This window comes from Penicillium robsamsonii (genome assembly GCF_028829455.1).
Source record: "Penicillium robsamsonii strain IBT 29466 chromosome Unknown utg000001l_segment0_segment0, whole genome shotgun sequence".
NCBI lineage: Eukaryota > Fungi > Ascomycota > Eurotiomycetes > Eurotiales > Aspergillaceae > Penicillium > Penicillium robsamsonii.
In genome coordinates, this window is record NW_026643219.1 from 428,394 (window position 1) to 443,402 (window position 15,009).

General features: G+C 48.5%; 6 protein-coding genes across 6 annotated transcripts; 3 read left to right on the plus strand and 3 right to left on the minus strand.

The window, feature by feature from the left end:
- Nucleotides 1-240: 240 nt before the first annotated feature.
- N7447_000183 (heme-dependent oxidative N-demethylase family protein) lies at nucleotides 241-1,733 on the plus strand (the record flags this gene model as incomplete). Its single annotated transcript, XM_057224459.1, has 5 exons — nucleotides 241-442; nucleotides 509-611; nucleotides 666-718; nucleotides 778-901; nucleotides 968-1,733. The coding sequence occupies 5 exons, from the start codon at nucleotides 241-243 to the stop codon at nucleotides 1,731-1,733; spliced, it is 1,248 nt and encodes a 415-aa protein (XP_057088475.1).
- A 153-nt stretch (nucleotides 1,734-1,886) lies between these two features.
- N7447_000184 (Mpv17/PMP22) lies at nucleotides 1,887-5,318 on the minus strand (the record flags this gene model as incomplete). The annotated part of the gene is made up of 4 exons (XM_057224460.1): nucleotides 1,887-3,316; nucleotides 3,449-3,895; nucleotides 4,256-4,629; nucleotides 4,765-5,318. The coding sequence occupies 4 exons, from the start codon at nucleotides 5,316-5,318 to the stop codon at nucleotides 1,887-1,889; spliced, it is 2,805 nt and encodes a 934-aa protein (XP_057088476.1).
- Nucleotides 5,319-5,821: 503 nt separating this feature from the next.
- Nucleotides 5,822-7,715, minus strand: N7447_000185 (MFS transporter; the record flags this gene model as incomplete). Its single annotated transcript, XM_057224461.1, has 2 exons — nucleotides 5,822-7,270; nucleotides 7,356-7,715. 2 exons carry the CDS (start codon nucleotides 7,713-7,715, stop codon nucleotides 5,822-5,824), a joined length of 1,809 nt encoding a protein of 602 aa, XP_057088477.1.
- Nucleotides 7,716-10,862: 3,147 nt separating this feature from the next.
- hhtA (histone H3) lies at nucleotides 10,863-11,481 on the minus strand (the record flags this gene model as incomplete). The annotated part of the gene is made up of 3 exons (XM_057224462.1): nucleotides 10,863-11,140; nucleotides 11,215-11,322; nucleotides 11,457-11,481. 3 exons carry the CDS (start codon nucleotides 11,479-11,481, stop codon nucleotides 10,863-10,865), a joined length of 411 nt encoding a protein of 136 aa, XP_057088478.1.
- Nucleotides 11,482-12,222: 741 nt separating this feature from the next.
- Nucleotides 12,223-12,647, plus strand: N7447_000187 (histone H4; the record flags this gene model as incomplete). The annotated part of the gene is made up of 3 exons (XM_057224463.1): nucleotides 12,223-12,232; nucleotides 12,292-12,567; nucleotides 12,622-12,647. 3 exons carry the CDS (start codon nucleotides 12,223-12,225, stop codon nucleotides 12,645-12,647), a joined length of 312 nt encoding a protein of 103 aa, XP_057088479.1.
- Nucleotides 12,648-14,137: 1,490 nt separating this feature from the next.
- N7447_000188 (uncharacterized protein) lies at nucleotides 14,138-14,903 on the plus strand (the record flags this gene model as incomplete). The annotated part of the gene is made up of 2 exons (XM_057224464.1): nucleotides 14,138-14,322; nucleotides 14,435-14,903. The coding sequence occupies 2 exons, from the start codon at nucleotides 14,138-14,140 to the stop codon at nucleotides 14,901-14,903; spliced, it is 654 nt and encodes a 217-aa protein (XP_057088480.1).
- Nucleotides 14,904-15,009: the final 106 nt, after the last annotated feature.

Here is a 15,009-nt window from a genome sequence, read left to right on the forward strand (position 1 = left end):
TCCCCAGACAAGATAGTCTCTATTCCCAGCCATAATTGACATATTCACCCAAGATGGCCTGTCTCGTATCGGATTAACAGAGCATCTCTGAGAGAACCAGTTAATATCTTTCCCCGCACTCTGGACGTGATAAGGGCAATCCGCTTTGCGTTCACTATATACTAAAACTACTTGGGGTTCCTCGCCTTCTATTCTCGGTGTACCCTCGAACCAGGTACTACCTAGTGTCTCACCATGACTATGTCGGTAATTGAGCCCCTATGGGGAACTATCTTATCTATCCCAACGACAAGGCCCGTGTATGCCTTTCTCATTCTCGGTGTCTGTATATGGCTTGTCATTGTGGTCTCGCGGAAGTGGGCTTCTAGCACAGCAAGAGCTTCGAGAAGTGATCTAGAGAAACCCACAGGTGTGAGAGGAAAGGTCACCAGGACACTGGGTGGTAAGTAAATACGGGATGTTAAATCCATGCAAGAATGAGAAAGGCTCACTAACTCTTGCTGCATAGAGTGGACTCCATCGGACTTCAAACGGCCAACAGCAGCCCCATACTCAGGATGGGATGTCCACTCGACAAAGCCAATTCCTTACCGACCCTTTAGATATGGCCCGTACGTTGAATAGATTGACTTGAGATATGGCTGTATTTTGACCGTTTCTGGCAGAAACTACTACATCACGCTGGGTCTAAGGAGTATGAAATGGGACGAATGGATCGGTGAGTCGCTCGATAGTCAGATCCCACCAGCTCATTGACCTCATATATCCCGAACACAGAGCTCGACAACCACTATCTAAAATACCACGCCGACAAAGCACGCCGCATCGAAGAGCGCGGGAGCAAATGCTGCCACACAGCACCAGAGGCAATGGATGCGGCAATCGAACTACTCGAAGAACTGTAAGACCTAACAAAAAACATACAACCCCATATCCATGAGCCCCATCCTGACACCCCTCCCACCAGATGTGCCTACCTCCCCGAAAGATACCCCAGCATGTTCACCAAGACCGCGACAGGCATAACCAACAACGTAACCAACGAAACCTTCAACATAACCCAACGCCCACTCCCAGAAGACCCAATGACAATAGCAGCACGACTAGTCCAAGATGACCTAGCCCTAATGATCGAGCGTGCAGACGGCGAATACTATCTACTCGCAGGTGCAATCCTACTGGCCGGATTCTGGCGACTGGGTGACAAATTCGGGATGCGACTGTCCGAAATCCATACATCTGGCGACGTACCGCAGTTCAAGAGCAAGCTCGAAAAAGGAATGATGAATTTCTTCCGACGACTACGACCCGAAGAACCTGTTCTGCGGAACAACTATTTCATCCAGGTGGATGATAACCTTGCGTGGTCTGATAGTATTGGGCCTGAGGATGCGGAGACTGTATCGTGGAATACGGCGGAAAAGAACCGTGCTATTGAGAATCATTTCTTTCGCTCGGAGAGGCAGTCGCTGAGGAGATTGCCCCGATCTGGGGCTGTGGTTTTTACGATTCGGACTTATTTTGAGCCTATTACTAGTATTGTCGAGGAGGCTTATGTTCCAGGTCGGTTGGCGGATGCGATTAGGAGTTGGGGGGATGATGTTGGTCGGTATAAGGGGAAGGAGAAGTATCAGGATGTTTTGTTGGAGTTTTTGGATGAGAAGCATAGAGTGCAGGTTGAGGGAGGATTGGAGGTTGAGAAGGAGGATGAGGTTAGGAGTTATCCTCTTTGAGTGGAATTGTGATATATGGTATCTTTTGTTTATTGGATTACATATTATGATATTTCTAAAAGGTCAGGGTAGTAAAGAGCATGCTCAGATGTAACCAACTCCATATTCTTACAATCGCTGAACACGTTTAATGCAACTCAGACTCAAGACAAATTATACATCAACGGACCCTCTCCGACCTCCACCCCGTCTGGCATAAGCCATTTCACGTTCCTCACGCCAAGAGCACTCATCACGGAAATCGCAGATCCGGCATTTCCACGCGTCCATGATCTCCACGCCGCGAGGATCTCGCTCGCCGCGCCACCAAGTCATCTGGTCGGCGAGGTAGGAGGTGAGAGATGTTGGATCGAAGAGGAAAGATCGACTTCCGATGAGCTGTCTCTCTCGGTCTTCGTTGGCAACAGATGAGAGATACCTAGCTGTGAGCACCGGGGAGAGGAGTGTTGAGTATGATTCCAAGATCTCTGGCTGGGAAACTGATGGGATGGATGGTGCGATTGATTGTGTGTTGAGGGGATCTTCGGGGAGGAATGTGAGACGGAGTTGTTGTATCATGAGACTCCAAAGACGGGAGAGGTTGTTATGTGATAGGAGGAGGCCGGTTGAGTCCTCGCTAGCATTAGAGGGACCCTCATTCTGTTCGGACTCTTGTGAGGAGAGATCGTCGAATAACTGGTCGTTCAGGCCGCCAACCTCCGAGACGAAGGCGTTCGTGAACGGTTTCTGGGCGTCAAAGTCGTAACGAGTAGCGAGGAGGTCAATAGTAACATCGTCGCTCGTGACCATCCGGTTGAGCATATGGTAGTAGAGTTGCAACTGGAGAAGCGTAGGCCGGAAGCCTGTGCTCTTGACAGTCGGTAGTGACCGGTTACCCTTCGTCTTCACGTCTGTCAAATAGATCCGGCGCAGGTTATAGACCTCTGCAGGTAGTTCCGGCTCAATGTGCCCCGTTTGCTCGACTTCATTCTGTCCCAGGTCCGAAAGCTTCATCCCGCCTTGCGAAGAAGAAAGCAAATAGTCCGACAAGGACATCTGATACTCGGGCAGCGCAGCGCGCGACGCTACAACATCCGCATAGTACCCAGCAGCAGTAGCCTCAAGCTCCGAGTTGGGACACTCGTAAGACAACTCATCAATAACACCATTGACAAATTCCCCATCGACAATGCCCCAAACTTCCAGCTCACGCGTAACGCCATACTCGCGCAGCATACGTAGTCCCTGGATAACATTCCATATCCTGAGACCCCAAGCATCCTCTTTAGTCGTGACTTCCACAGGAACAGTAGTGTATATCTCATCCTCGAGCGTCTTGTGTATGGAGCTTCCCTTCTTCATCGCAGCAGTCGGCTTCTTCCGCCCATGTTTAGTCAACGTGAGCCAGTACTGCAGCTCGCACCAAGCTGGTGAAACGAGATCAGTCACCGAAAACGCTTTGTTTGGTGCTTGTCGATACCGTTCGACGGGGGTTCGAGTATCGAGCGCCGCGGCGGTGGGATCCTGTTGTATCCATTCTTGCTCGCGCACTGCGTTGCGCTCGCGTTCTCTTTCTCGGCCCTCGGTTGAACTAGGATTTTCGACTAAACGCTTCGGAGAAGATGTTGTCAGCAGAATTCGGTTATGTGATGCAACCAATCCATAAAAAAAATATGGACGATCAACGGGGGAGGGGATGGGAAAGGGTAGAGATGAAAAGCATACGCAAAGCATACCAAACGGGCTGTTCCTGTTGCTGTTGCAAGCGCGCGAATTTGACATCCCCCTTGCACTCGCATTAGCACCCCATCTAACCGCCTGACCTGATTGAGGCTGCGACTGCCGCCATGTCGAGCGAGGCCATTCCCGGCCCAGCACCTTAGGCAACCGAACGCTGGGCTCAATACCATCCTCGATATCCGCAACGAGTGCCTCTGGAGCTGCTGGTCGCAATGACTCGAGATCGGCGAGTTCTGGGGATTTTGGCGCGGTGATCTGTTCGACGGGCGTTGGGGTCGAGATCCAGGTTGTCAAGATCGAGGTGGCGTCGGCGTTGGCGGCGGTCGCATGTTCCGTGATAGCTTTGTTCAGCAAATTGTTTAACAGATCCTCTTCATCTGGGGTGAAGTCGGATCCGTAATCAGAGTCATCTTCCATTCTCTCTTGGCAGGATATGCCTGCGACTGGAGGGGATCATATCTTGTAGAGTTGATGTTCTGGTGCGTCATTGCGTGAGGGAGCCCTGGAGCCTTAAAATCCCGTTGTTCTTACTGGTTGGCCATTACATACTTGATAATTGTAGAAAATATTAGATATATAGACAAATTAGCAAAAGAGACTGAAGTCCATTGATCTATGTAATTCCTCTTGGTATCTTATGCATCGCTCCAAAACAAAAAGAAAAAGCATCCCCGCCAATATTCGGCAGGGATCTATGAATCTATATATCCACCTAACATCAACTGTACTTTAAATCTACTTCCCATGCATTCATGCAGTCCCAGCAGAGATCATATTCCCCCCAGAAGCAGCATGCAACGCACCCATGCCCTCTGCTGCAGCAAGTGCCTCAGCAGCTGCAACCTCCTTAGCAGCCTTCTGATTCAACCAGCTCAGATAGGTCTGCCAACCAACCGCAATACCCCCGGAGAAGATGTTCCGGAACTGCGGCGGCACATACATGAACATGAACGCGGTAACAGCCGGCCAGAGCTTGACGCTGTTTTGAATACTAACGGGGAGAGCCTTCTTCACGCGCTCATAGGTCTCGTCGAGCGTCGCACCAGCAAGCAGGGAGTGCATGCTAAAGAAGTATGTATTGAAGATTGGTGTGAAGCACGTCTGCTGCACGACGACCTTTGTCAGGATCGAGAGGACCTTGCTCGGGTAGTTGAAATGATTGCCGAGGAACAAGAACCTAGCGAAGCGGTCCGTCAGTTAACAGGTACATACACATATCTGTATGTCGCCCACATAGTAATGGGAGCAACCCGATAAGAAGCCATTGATCGCATATCGCATATCGCATGACCAACCGCATCACAGAACATACCAGTTATAAGACGGAATACTCGACCCAGCCCCAACACACAAATGCCGCAGCGTCCTAAGCGGATCATACCCAGCGCTGACAGTTTCCCCATCCCCGCGCGCAACGATATCCCCATCTTCCGAGTCCGATACTGCAGGCGCAGGAACCTCCGAAGGAAACAACATCTGTGCACTCAGATCACCACATAGGTAAATAACAATCGAGCTCCAGAACTGCGTCGTGTACGGCTTGCGCTCCTGTGCGCGCGCATACCATCTTCCAAACTTCCCCACCGGACTGGCACTTATCACCTGGCGGAATCCGCGGCGCGCAGGTGTGGTTATTGTTCCGGTTGCAGCAGCCGAGGCGGGGATATTGTCTGGCAACTTGGGTGGATGTGAGGGTGTTGTATCTCTCTCTGGTGTCTTTCCTGCAGAGGAGTCGGAGTTGTATCGGCGTTGTGAGCGTGGTTGGCGCAATAGCTGGGGTTTAGCTCTGGGGGTTATCGGTCGGTGGAGGGTGGAGGTTGAAGGTGAGGTCGAGGCCCTGGATAGGCCATTTCTGACTAGGCTCATGACTGCGTCTGGTTATTTACAAACGGAGAATAGTTGGAAGTGGGAGTTTTTTTTTTTAAAAAAAAGTGTCAGGGATTAGAAAACAATGCGCTTGAAGATCCGATCTCGGGGGTGCGATAAGAGCCGAAGAGCCCGTGGGCGGGTGAAATCAGCGCCGGATGCAGATCCGATTGGATTTACTCTATACAACATACATAGAAAGACTGGTGAGAAAACTGAACTTAGTTGCAAACTGATAAAAATGTATTTCGGTAAAATTCAAACTCCGGCTCTATACAATGCATCCCATAAAAACATTAGTCGGATGAAGTTGCCCTCAGTATGATATGAACGGGTATCAAAGTAAAAACAAACGCATAACATGCAAAGGAACTTTTTGTAACAGAGAAGAAGGGGGGGTCAATAGAAACTATGATTATAACGACACAGGCGAGTATAGGTGTGACAAACCCGGGCAAGTGGTAGGATAAGAGGGGGATATAGACAAGCTGCTCAGCAGCCTCTTATTGCTTGAAGGAGTCCCGAGTGTGAACGAGGTCAATATCGTAGGGGTTTCCTTCGTAGGTAGCCGAGCGAGACAATGAGCCACCAGTGCGGTTGGAAGCGACAGATTGCGCATGGCTGCGAGTGCGTTGCGTCTCAGGGAGTTCCTCCGCACCGTCTTGGGACTCACTGGAGAGTGAGCCTTCGGGTGCAGCCTCTGTGCGGTCGTACTCCACCTTCTCCTCTGCCGGTGGCGCTGTAACCTGCTCCTGAATCTTGCGCATGAAAGCCTCGGACTGGGCGGCGAACTTGCAACGGGTGCGGATCGCGGGTCCGTACTTGTAGAACAAGAATGGGAAGGGCACGCAGGCCAGCGCTAGGAAGGCTGGGATCGATGATGCCCAGTGGATACCCAGGTTCTCATACATGTAGCTAGTGAAGAGAGGGAAAGCGGCACCGAAGAGGGAACGGATAACAGAGTTGGCAGCCAGCACGGAGGCGGCGAAGATGGTGTAGGAATCAATGAGATAGTTCATGATGCTGAGGAAGACTAGGACCATCCCAAAGCCAAAGGGAACACCGGCTGCGATGCTGGCCATGAAGTGGATTGAGGGGTAATTGGTCCACGCGAACCAGAATAGGCCGATTGGGATTGCAACGGATGCGAGGAGGCAAGGCGGCAGACGTGCCTCCGGGGGTGCGAAGCCCTGGTGTTTGTTGGATACCCCGATATAGCGCTTGTTGTCCCAGACGGAGTAAGCGACGGCAAACAACATGCCAATCATAATACCGAGGAAGGCGAGGCCACCAACACCCTGGTTCCAGCCGCGGTACTGCTGGTAAACAATAGGGAAGGCGGCGAACATCATGTACAAGGTACCGTAAACAATAGCCATGTAGAGAGATAGCAAGAACACGATAGGCTCCTGGAATAAAAGAACCCAAGGACGGGAGAGTGATACTTTGAAAGACTCCTTGAGAGAAGGTCTACCTTGGTCGATATCAAGCTTACTCTGGTAGACATTGCCCGACAACTTGGAGAGTCTCTCCGCACGGCGACGGAGAAGCACCGGCGCATAGGTTTCGGGGATCAACAGACCACCAATGATCCAGACCGTACCAGAAAAGACGGCAAGGAAACCCATGACCCATCGCCAGCCGCCGTCACTCATACCGATGAATCCACCCGCAATGGGGCCGATAATCGGGCCAAGGAAAGGTGCAGCGGCGAACAAACTCATAGCGATACCACGCTGCTGAGCGGGGAACATGTCCGCAATGACACCACCGGCGTTGGTCAAAGGCGAGGAACCAAAGGAACCAGCCAAGAATCGGAAAATGATAATGGACCAGGCATTTTGCGAACCTGCGACACCGGCATTGAAAGCTGTGAGAGCAGCATAGGTAGTAACGAACAGGAGTTGGCGGCCAAACAGCTCACTCAGTGGAGCCCAGAGCAATGGTCCGATCTATATAGCAACATAATGTTAGTATATATGTAAAAGCAGATTGCGCAAGCTCAAGAGTCAACGTCTAGAGAGTGGGAGGTCTTACCGCGAAACCGAGAACGAAAAGCGAGACACCGAGAGTGGCAACTTCTTGCCCAATGTCAAACTGCATCATGATCTCTCGAAGACCGCCGGTATAGGCAGACGAAACCAGTGAAACGGCCAATGTTGCGACGGCCACCATCATGGTAAGAGTCCATTTCCTCACCTCGCTGAAGTTCATAGGATTGCGGGGATCGTTGGGAATCCATGTTACTGCATAAGGGTCCTCTTCCGTTCCTGAACCGGGGTATGGGTGATCAATGATCTCTTGCGTGACGACACCTTGGTCAAATACCATGCGCCAGAATGGGATTTTTGTTGGAACAGAGGACTCGATCTTGTCCGAGGCAGGTGAGTCTGCCATGATAGGCGCAGGTGGATTGTTGCGACAGTTGATAGTATTCCGAGGTATATAAAATGGAGTTGAAGCTCAGCGGGGAGGGGCAAGGAATGCCGAGGAAATATTCGACAAGACCTCGGGAGGGGCCTCTCGGTGATATATAAAGGGGATAATGTGTCTATGTGCAGATAAAGTACAAAGTGGAATCCACTGGGATAGGTGGGCCCCGGACCCGGACAGGGTATCTAACCCGAATGCAAGTCCGAGGGTTGGAGATCTGGACCTTCCAAGGTCTATAATTTTGGGCATATTTTTCTTCTATATTACTTTCATACTGATTTGCTCATATCTATATCGATATACTTCTGTGAATTAACGACTATAGTACAAACGACACGACTTTTAAGGAAATGCAGCGGCTGAGGGCTGGACATAACCGATTTTTGCTACCTGTTTGCAGCCACGTTTTTACGCCACGTGATTTATGAACGATTTATGTCAGGCTACTCGGGTATGCGGCATCGATCTGATTGGTCCACTTGACCTAGGATTTTAAACCCGTGGGACTTCCTGAAGGTATCCTCTTAGCAGTTCTAGTCTCATGGAGACTGTATCTGAAATTGTGTATAAGTAAATAATGCCATAACTTCCGGGGTTTGGCCATCCATAACCCTTGGATCTGCCCATATTCGGATGTTCCGCATTGCCAAGTGGACTTGGCAGCTTACGAAGCTTCTTTAATCCACGCCGAGAACAGATCTAAAGTTCCATCGGAGCTTCTGAGATAATCTCCGGTGCACGTTCATAAATAGGGTTTATGACTTATGGCCGAAACCCCATGCACAGCCCTTCATATATGCATAGTATTGTGATTATCAATCATCGGGAGCCCCTAGTGCACCTACAATAATGAATGGGTGGAGTTATTATGCCCAATATAAAATTTGCAATATTTTCTAATTTAGCCCCCGTTGGGTATCCAGAACAAACCCAGGGTGCAACTGCCGAAGTCAACAAAAATTTTGTACTTGTCTCGGGACTGTCTTTGAAATCACCTCCGAGCTAGGCATCAGCGTGTTTTGTAGATATATAATCAAGATGCTAGTCAGGCCATCAATACCCTCCGACAGCACTGCCCAGGTTGTACTCTAAACTGGCCATATCTAGATCCTTATCTTTAAGGAAAGCATCTATAGATCGCTCAGGCCACATGGGGCCATAAAAGACCATGGCCAATATTGGGGCTGTCACATTGGACACGTACTCGAATAATGTGATCACAGGTATCTCTAGACCCGATCCATTGTGGCTTTGATCAATCAGTTATCCACGGATGTACCTTCAAAAAAAAAAAAATCTAGACAAAGTACATGGATAAAAATGCAAAATGTCCGAGGCTTTCCCGCGTGTCCATGAAACCACCTGGGTGGCTTGCAGGAAAAAAAAAAAAACTAAGGAGAACCAGGGAAATCGAAGTCACTTCTACAAAGTACCGAAGCTAGAATTTTCCATAAGTCTTGGCTTTTTTTTCGCCTCAGGCCAGTAGCTGAATGTGGATCCACTGAGATTGTGTACATTTGCCACAAGACTATACTGTCTTGATCTTGGTACCCAAGATAGTTATACGCGTTATTTGATATCAGTAGATGTCCCTCTGATTCAAATACTTGAATCTCCGATTTCAAAACTATTCCAGTCTTGTTGACAGTAAGATCAAGGAAACAAAACACGCGTTCAAGTCACTCCGTCCCCACTTACAATCAGCATGACAGCTGGGTTAGACACCTAAACCGCTATCTGGTTCAGCCCTGCAAGTATATAATGGAAAACATAGCACCAAATAGATCACCTGCTCATAAGTCCATGTACGAAGTATCAGACCATGTAATCTGCAGTGTCCTGAAAACACGCTCCACTTACCTCTCGTTTGACTGATTGATACGAAGGGAAATCTATTCATCTGTCTACTTCCTTGTTCTAAGTTGAGGCTCGGTCATCTGATACTACCCTACACGGATAATCCTGATTTATTCGGAATCTTCCTCGTGGTCTGAAGGGTATTGAGTCATTCTGATATGCGGTACAGGTCTACCAATGCACTACCCTACAGCCCTGCAGTCTTTTATGACGTGTTGAGCTCGTTGTGACTCAATCCCAGTCAATTCGCCGTTTTTTCTTTGGAGGTGCTTGCGTGGCGATTGGATTCGGGGTCTGATCGGGTAGTATGATGGATGCAGTATGGTTGGTGTATGAACTAATTGAACCCGTGTTTAATTCTCTTGTCGTTTTATTGGTTATGTTGTTGCATTCTCAAATGTGATTAGAGACTTCCAATTCCTAGGATAATTGTTGGATCAGCGTTAAGTCAATGTGAAGTCATAGTTGCGTCTCAGCCAAGTTACATACGTAGTTAAGTCCTAAAGTAGTACAAGCAGATTGCCCATGTGCATTTTGCTGTTTTCTCCTTTCCAATCTGAAGAGTTGACGTCCGTTATATAATTATAGAAGTCTCGTAACTACTTATATCTCTTTGTTGCGCAATGAGAGGCTACCTTCCGAGAAGATTCGAGGTACGATAGCTTCACTTAATTTCATGTTGACTTGGGGGAAATCATGTCTAGAGATGAAGTGGTTTATTATTGCTGGTGGTCAGATAATTACCTTCTCGTTTTGGATAGTGTTGTTTGGCATTGGTACAGAGGGGTCACCGGTTTGGGTTGGGTGAAAGGGCATCTTGCGACCGAGTTTCGTCTGACGCGAGACAACTCAAAAGAGAACCCAAACAAAGACGGAAGCACCTGTCGCGTCGAAAGGCTGAGCAGACCAATAGATACGGAGATACGCCGGTTACGGGTAATTAGTTTACTGTTTACGGAAGGAAGAAGGGAATTTTGAATCATAGAAGACAGCATTAAAGCGTCCTGTCATGAGATGATGCGCGCTAAGGCATCATGTTAAAGGGAGGCCCATAATGTACATGCCCATGACTGATCCATCAATCGATGGCTAGCTGTAGCATCGATAAAAAAGCAAAATTGCGAAGCAACCCGGTGCCGAAACCCATTGATATTTGAAAGCAAACCCATCATGTATCGCCAGTAGTCATGATAAAAAGATAAAAACAAACCCCATGATCGCCTTTCAGAAACCCAGCTCGTTGAAAATGAAAAATTACGAGCGCTCGCCACGGAGACGGCGGGCCAACTGGATGTCCTTGGACTGGATGGTGACACGCTTGGCGTGGATGGCGCACAGGTTGGTGTCCTCGAAAAGAGAGACGAGGTAGGCCTCAACGGACTCCTGGAGAGCACCGATGGCGGAGGACTGGAAGCGGAGATCGGACTTGAAGTCCTGGGCGATCTCACGGACCAGACGCTGGAAGGGGAGCTTGCGGATCAGAAGCTCAGTGGACTTCTGGTAGCGACGGATCTCACGGAGAGCGACGGTACCTGGAGATGGAATGTTAGAAGATGTTCCAAAGGATGTGTGATGTATGCCATGTGCGGCATGAGATGGAACTTACCGGGCTTGTAGCGGTGGGGCTTCTTGACACCTCCGGTAGAGGGGGCGGCCTTGCGGGCGGCCTTGGAAGCGAGCTGCTTACGGGGAGCCTTGCCACCAGTGGACTTACCTATTTGCGACAGTTAGTAAGATGTTTCTGACCGCGTGAACGCGTCACCAGATCCTTCGGCGCGGAAGCCTGACTAATCAGGCGTCGACGACGTGGGAGAAGGGTGAAATATTAAATATATAATAAATACTTACGGGCAGTCTGCTTGGTACGAGCCATCTTTGATGATAGACTTGATGTAAAAGGTTGTTTTGTTGATGAAAGAGTTGGATGGATGTAAAAGGGAAGAGAGAGGAGGGTGGGGGAAGAGTATTTGTAGGAGACGGGAGGGGGGAATTGATCTGGAAGGGGAACCACGAATCAGGGGGGAGTGAGCCGATCAGGATCAGTCAGGAAATCCAGTGCGTATGACTGGGGACTGCGTAGCGTGTAGCCCAGAGACTGATTTGCGGTGAGTTCTGATTGGTCAAGCTAGATCAAAGTGCTGGTACTGCCAACTAAGCGAGTTCTAGACCAATGAGAGCCCAGGATCAGGGAGTATAGAATGTCCAACCCTTGAATTCTTGATCTTGCACCCAACCACCCTTGAATGAATAGTTAAGGCATTCTGATGTATTCACCACTCTTTGGAATGTATAATTATACTATTTTAATTGTAGATTTACATTGTTGGTGGCGGATTATAGGAGGATCAAAGATGGACCACGCCAAAGTTGGCGTTCCGACTCTGGGGTCTCCCGGTAGATCAAGGTTGGTCTGTGATCCTGCCCTCTCATTGGCGGACGCCATCCCTAGCGCGTGATTTCCCAATCCTCGCTGATTCCCGTATCATACAAATATCCTCTGTCCACTTCTGTTTCCTTTCCCTCTTTTTCCATCAATTCCACCGGTAATCTCTCAACTACCAACTCCTCTTCATCCCACTTCTACAACCCCTTTTTCTTTTAATCCATATTCAATATGTCTGGCCGTAAGTTACTACCCCACACTTCTACTTTAATAAACGCGTTCTAACGCGTCTCAATTCAGGCGGCAAGGGTGGAAAGGGTCTCGGCAAAGGTGGTGCCAAGCGTCACCGCAAGATTTTGCGTGACAACATTCAGGGAATCACCAAGCCCGCTATCCGTCGTCTCGCACGTCGTGGTGGTGTCAAGCGTATCTCCGCTATGATCTACGAGGAGACCCGTGGTGTCCTCAAGACCTTCCTCGAGGGTGTCATCCGTGATGCTGTTACCTACACTGAGCACGCCAAGCGCAAGACTGTCACTTCTCTTGACGTTGTCTACGCTCTCAAGCGCCAGGGCCGTAAGTTTTCCACGTGTCTTCCGATTCCAAAACGCGTCTAACCTTCTTTTCCAGGTACCCTCTACGGTTTCGGTGGCTAAATTATTTGTGCTTTTCTTTTCCGGGCTGGTTCACGGTACGATGGGACGTTGGGGTGTTCTCTGATTTATTTTACTACAATCATCATGGGTCTCTGGGTTTTGCTTTTCATAACACTCGATTACCACTATTGCGCGTCCATAGTGTTCGCTTCTGAGCTTTTCTGTATCATAGCAGCCTCTTTACATTACGGCTGGCACCATGGGCATGGTGGGATCAAGCACTCAAGTGCGATCCGATACGAATACAATCAAAACTTGAAATAATTTCGACTCTTTTGGATTGCAGGTAATATGTTTGTGTAGTAGATGTCTTGTTTCTCAACGAGTTTGTTTGCTTGGCTTGTGTTATGGTACTTGGTACCCTCTTCTTGGTGGTTGGGGCTCCGTCGTTTGGATGTTTGTCCATGTGTAGTCGAGGTCTTCATGGCTTGGAGTTGCTTGACGCGTTGTTTTGACTGCCTGAGGCACCTCTTCCAGCGTTCAACATCAATCCCCCCATGTAACTATTCCAGGGTTATGGAATTTGTTTAGATCTCTGTCTTACTGACCAGGTACACCTAATTTTTATGACCGACTAGGAATGTTTATTTACCCTATGCGTGCTATCGCTGTTCTTTTTCTCGTACTTTGATGATGTGCATGGATTACCATGTACGCATGTCTATACATCCCAACTTCATGTTTTTTAGTATTTTGCATTTGATTTGTATGTCTAGTCAACTTTAATGATTACTTGTGGACCATACTTATTTGGTGTAATCTGGTGTTAGAGGTTATCCTATGAGTATATGGAGTTGTAGTATTACAGATATCTATATCTATATATATATATTAGAGCCAATATCAAACTGAACTCTCAAGCAACACATTAAAAAGCATTAGCCCCATAAAAATTGCATGCAAATAGAATAGACATGTTAATGATTGCCCAAATTTTCACATTGAACCCATGTAGACCACCATCGTGGCATGGCGAGCAAAACAATATAAGTCGAAGTTGAACCCCCTAAAACGGAAGTTCAACTTTCCTTGGCATCATGTATAGTAAGGAAGCTGGAACGCCAAGAGGAATTAAACCGCCAGTCCCCTCCCCAATTTCCCCACACAGAGATACAAAGAGATATAGAGAAAAGAAAACCGGCAACTGACTGTCTATGCATACCAAATCGAAAGGAAGGCGCGATTTGTAGGGCAGAAATACAGACCAAGCAGGCAGAGCAAACACCAATCCGCGCGATTGCTGTCACACACGGAAGGATGTAGACAAACACCCCCTTCAACCTACTCTTCAATTTTCCCTCTATTCATCACCCTGCAGACAGATTTATCAATAACTCAAGCCCACGAGTGAGTCTGAACCTCCCACACAGGGCTCACCACCCTCTCGTATCTTGTCAACATGGAGAAGAAGAAGAAGCTATCCGTCCCGAGAATCCGACAACCGGAACGTGCAGCCAAGGAGGAAGAGGACTAAGATAAAAACACCACCAATGGACTCCTCCACGCCATATCAAGGTACCCGATCCGTCTGCAGAGACCGGAAAAACCACCAACAATACAACAGCGTCCACCTCGACCCCAGATACAGTGACCTGACTACCGTGTGCGAAGATGATAAATACGCTGTGCACAAATGCACAGTCCGCCCACGATCAGCCTTCTTTGCCAAAAACATGTGACAATGGGCCGCAGGTGAGATATCAAAGGGGCAGAACAATACAGCATGGATTGTTGCATGTTTCCTGACTCGACCAAGGAATCATCCACAAACAGGGTCACATTATAAGAAGAGCCACTTCCATCAAAGGGATGACTGAGCATCTCTATCACCTAGACTACAAGGTGCCACTTCACTGTCTAGAAACAGACGTCCTCACTCGGCTAGACAACTACACATCGGACACGGACACGGACACCACGCAGACCCCCAGTGAACCAGTTGAAGATCCGGCGAATAGGGTTGATCTTATATTGGTACACATATTGATGTACACTCCCACAGGCCGAATATTAATTGAGGGGATGAAGGAGCCTTCAAAGGATGATCAAGGTCTGCGAGACATGGTTATTAAAATACCCATGGATAATTCCAAGGAGCTGAAAACAGCGCAAGTGGCACCCTCGGCTTTCCCAGAGAGCTTGGTGAGATCTACCCCACAATATGCGTCTGACTCGGCCGTGGTAATTATAGAAAGGACGGTATCCAACTGGCAAAGCTATGAAATGTGCAGGACAGACTGGAACGAAGACTACTAGCCGTGAAGAAATACACCAGAATGTTGAATCGACACAAGCTAGAATTGACACAAGGAATTGACTTATTCCACATCACCATGCAATAAACTCGCAGACAAGGCAGTTG